The 4710-nt window shown below is 33.7% G+C and overlaps 1 protein-coding gene across 1 annotated transcript; it reads right to left on the bottom strand.

Annotated features, from left to right (window-relative positions):
• Positions 1–1759: 1759 nt before the first annotated feature.
• On the bottom strand, positions 1760–4345 carry LOC137637144 (uncharacterized). Its single transcript, XM_068369418.1, has 2 exons — positions 4177–4345; positions 1760–3810 (listed from the first exon to the last, which is right to left on the bottom strand). Exons 1-2 carry the CDS (start codon positions 4191–4193, stop codon positions 3444–3446), a joined length of 384 nt encoding a protein of 127 aa, XP_068225519.1. The 5' UTR covers positions 4194–4345; the 3' UTR covers positions 1760–3443.
• Positions 4346–4710: the final 365 nt, after the last annotated feature.

Below are 4710 nucleotides of genomic sequence, written 5' to 3' on the forward strand. Positions count from 1 at the left end.
GTAGGCTGTAAAATTATCAAAAGTTTTTCTTAAATGGTATCTTAATAATTTTTTTTAATATGAAGATGAATTTGTACAATATTTCATGAAAAATGAATATTTTCTTAAATTTAGTGGGAAAATATTTTAAAAACCTTTGTTAAATTATTGAGTACATTTGCCAAAGAATATTCCTGAATTTAGTTGCAAAAGTTTCTGTAAAAATAATGAATAAAGAAAAGAGAATAATAAATTGGAGTTTCACTCAGAAATATGTTTTTCTCGAGTATTCTTGATACAAAGGAAACCAAGTTCTATAATTCAATTCTTCTTTCTATTTTTAAAGGAATTATCTTCAAACATACGGAGCACATGACTACACATATATACTGTAATAATAATATTAATTTTCAGACGTACAATAATTCTATTCATATTCTTTTGGACTTATGAATAATATTCATGCAAACTTGTTCTATTCATTGATGTTTTCTATCTGGAACGGTAAGATTTCCGTCAAATTCATGATTTTAAGGTTGGACAAGAATATTCAGTCAATCTTATCATTCGTCTCATGCTTTCTTTATATTAATTTCTTCTTAAATAACTATTACTAATTACTAGATAACCAATACGTACATTCGCACACACATTACCATGATTCCTGGCTGATTGAAAATTTTGCTTCTATTCTTAAGTAATTTTTTGCCATTATGGTAAACTAGCTTCGATGACCTTTATGATCATAGTCGTCGGTATTTAAAGGTTTAAATGTCGCTTATGCATGGAGAGGCAAGAGAGGTTGATAATGTCTTATAGAATGATCATATATACATAAGATCAGCGCCCAATGTTCCAAGCCACTCTCCGTCCAAGCTATGACCAGTGAGGGACAGACAATGGCTGATGATGACTTTTCACAAGGAAGGTGAGGTTACAGACACTATAAGAAACTATTGAGCTCGAGCGTGACTCGAACTCCCATCCAGCAATATGCTAAGCTTGGACGTTTCCAATAGACAACTGTGTTATTTACATTTAATTATGGCGTAAAATAACTGAAGCCTTGGAGATTTACAAGTGAACGTGAACGATTAAGATGGATATGGATCGTCGTGTAATAGATATATTGAAAAAAAATCCTAGAAATATATGGCTGATATGGGTGTTCTGTTAAGGGAATATGATAAGCAAATTTTCTAATAGGATGTAGGAGAGATTATTTTAGAAATCTATGAGTGAAGTCTGTTCTTCTGTTCTTAAGTAATCTACAGCTAAATAATGGAAAGGGAAATAACCTTATGAGAGCTTAGAACACCCAAGAAACTCTTTGGAGCTCAGGAAATATATAGAAAGCCATAGGTGAGTTTGCATTGCCTGATTTTCTAGCTGTTAAGAATCTCGCCTCGTTTTCTCCTTCATGGGGAATTCAGTGCTAGGAGTAAGAAATTTATTTGCAAAGATGATTAAAAAATTTGTTGTCACTCGAGGTAGTAATAAGGGGAAATTCAATATCAATATTTGCTTAAAGATATAAGAAAAAGATATGAAGTTAATGACTATTTTACTTTGTAGCAACACACATGATGTTTGGGCTATAGAATGTCTGCAAAATTTGTTTAACCCATTCCTTCCCAAATTTTTTTTTTCTTTGGATTTAAAATTTTTACACTAAATCTAGTTCATAAGGATCCAAAATCAGTAGAATACATAATTTTTTTCAGCTGCATTCATTGTACAATGAATAATGGAGTGTGACATATATGTCACGCTAGGCAGTAACGAGTACATTTTGGGGGAAATATGAAAAATTCTGTTCTATTTTGAAAGGTTTATTGTTTGCTGTTATATAAGTGACATAACTAAATACAAAAGAAGTCTACTGTTTTCATACATGAACTACCGTGGTCACAACCACCAAATGAATGGAATTTGAAAATTACAATAAAAAAAACAAGCCAAAAGAAATAATCATTGTATTAAATCTTGCACTTAGAATCAAAACAAAGGTTGAATTGCCAGTTCAAAATGCTAACATAAAATGATCAACTTTTTATTGCAACTGATACATCATGTGGCACATCATTGAAGTCTATTTTGTGTGAAATGCTAAATTGCAAGACAAACACAGACCTACGTCACACTTATTACACTGACTGGAAGGAGATTTGCTACACAGATTTCCAGCACATCTACGTCTTTTCTTGTTTGGGGTCTCTATCAGGTAGTGTTCTATTCCATCAAAACGAATGTCATCAAGAACTCTCTTACAACCTGTTTCCCCCTGGGAAGGTCTCCCAGGCCCTTTAGGAGGGATCCCATATCTCTTCAGATAGCTTTCAGCAATCTGTTCTTTGAAATCTAGCTGAGGTAAACATCCACCTGACTTTTTATGAAGAATCCGAGCATTTTGCACTGATACATCTAATAACCAGGTAAAAATACACCACCACCACTTCTTACCCCTAATAGATACTCTATAATTATTCACATTTTGGTCTTGACGGTCAGTTCCACCCATGTGGTTATTGTATTCTCGAATAACTAATGGGCAGTCAACTTCAATATTTTTTTTCTCTTTTTGAGAGTATCTTTTCACCTTACTAAGGGGTTCCCTTCCATGAGCAGTTGATGCAATGGTGACTACCGAATTATCCATCCATCTGCATAATGATATGTTATTTGCCTTATCTATGATGAAGTCTGATGTTCCCCTTTTTTCTTTTTTCATATCAGAAACTGCTTTCAAAGGGCATTTTTTCAGCCTATTGTCTCTTATTGTTCCCGTAGCAGTATAGTTTTGCTCACTCAGGTGTTGGAGAAGAGGAAAAGAGGTAAAAAGGTTATCAAAGTAATAGCTGTATGGGAGTTGTATTTTATCATCTGGCAATGACTTTATATTTTTCAGAACAGTGGCTCCAAATTTGCCAAACGCTTTCTCCTCATATGAATTACCTTCATATGTTTTACCTTGGTATAAATCAAAGCTTACTAAATAGCCTGCATCAGTATTCAGGCACCAAACTTTATAACCAAAGCGTATTGGTTTGTTTCGAATACACTGCTTGCATCCATGGCGGCCAAAATATTCAACCATTGCCTCGTCATGAGATAGATGCTGCTCTGGTTGAAAATGAGACAAAAATCCAGTGGAAAGTAGCCTTATCAGGGGACGGAGTTTAGCATATTTATCTGAATCATCAAGATTAGTATTATCTGCTAAATGTATGAACTGCATTATTTTATCAAATCTGTTCCTTCTCATTGCAGAATACACTGCCTCATTTCTAGTCACTGGAGATTTCTTCCAGTAAAGTCTCCGTGATGGAACTGGAACAATGCCAGATAAAAGTAATATGCCAAGGAAAACCTTTAGTTCTTTTTCATTTGTTGAGAAGGAAATTTCTCCCTTGTAACGAGCATAAAGAGCTGACTGTTCTAGTATCAATCTGAAAACTTCCTCATCAAAAAAACAATTCGAATAATTCACATGGTGATAAGTTCCGGTATTGACTGTAATTCGCCTCAGGAAAAATTGGTTTTGGTGAAGAAAATGTTGCCTTTCTAGTCCACTTTGGAGTTTTGAAGCAATAACTAGAGTCATCATAGTTCTCCAAGTCCTCTCCTAAATTTCCAAGCCGAACTCCATTTGGAAGAGCTGCTTCACCTGCAGCATCTAATTGTTTACCAGAGAGATTATCAATTAGACCACCTTGATCTTCATCAGCAGAATCTTCGTCAGTCAGACCATCATCAGCAGGCTCAATAAAAACATCTGCAGCAATATCTTCTTTCTCTAACTCTGCTAGTATTTCATTGACAGTCAGAGACCTGAAAAAAAAAATAAAAACGTGTTATCTCTGGATCAAATTTAACAAAGTAACTTATTAATGAGTTAAAATAACTAAAAGTGTAGTAAAGTAAAGTAAAAGAAAGAAAATGAAGCCATAGAAGGTTTTATATCACAAGAAAGATATTACTATCAGTTTACATACAGTAAAATAGAAAAAGGCATAAATGTCCCTGTATCATCCTAGCGTAACATATATGTCACAGAAAATATAAAATGCACTGCCGCCAATATTATAAATCTTAGATATTCATTATTAGCACAGACATTTCTCTATAGCCATATTTCAAGTATTTTATCAAAAAACAATACAATATATCTAATGAAAATGGCAAAATAATACTCACTTTTTGCCTGAACTCATTTTCACACCGGAGCAAAAACAGCACTTCTGCACAGAACGGTGTCACTCCCTTGAATGAACTTCTATTCCTGTAAAAACTTGTATGCAAGTAGATACATGTATTAGCTCTCACACACAGGACCTATCATGAAACAAGTTTCAACATGTAAACGTGTGGTGTAAGTTACCTGAACATATGTTCTACGTAACATATATGTCACGCTAGTACAAAATGGGTTAACTTCACCATATGCGTCACGCGATCGTGTTTGAAACCTTGTTTTTTTGTTAGAAGACTGCCAGTGTCCTAGACAATGGTGCTCGATTAATTTTTTTTTTTTTTTTTTTTAAGAAAATGGTAGATACGGTTTTGAAGGTCATCACTTTTTGAATGAACGTATGGTTGTTTTTAAAAAAATACATACTACTTAAAAACCCATACTTTCACTTCCGAAATTATTCTTTTGTTGTTTTTTAAAAGTATTCTAGAGGATAACAGGGCAAAAAATTTTTCATTTATTTTCACAGCCTCACTACC

The sequence above is a fragment of the Palaemon carinicauda genome, unplaced genomic scaffold (assembly GCF_036898095.1).
Source record: "Palaemon carinicauda isolate YSFRI2023 unplaced genomic scaffold, ASM3689809v2 scaffold55, whole genome shotgun sequence".
Taxonomy (NCBI): Eukaryota; Metazoa; Arthropoda; class Malacostraca; order Decapoda; family Palaemonidae; genus Palaemon; species Palaemon carinicauda.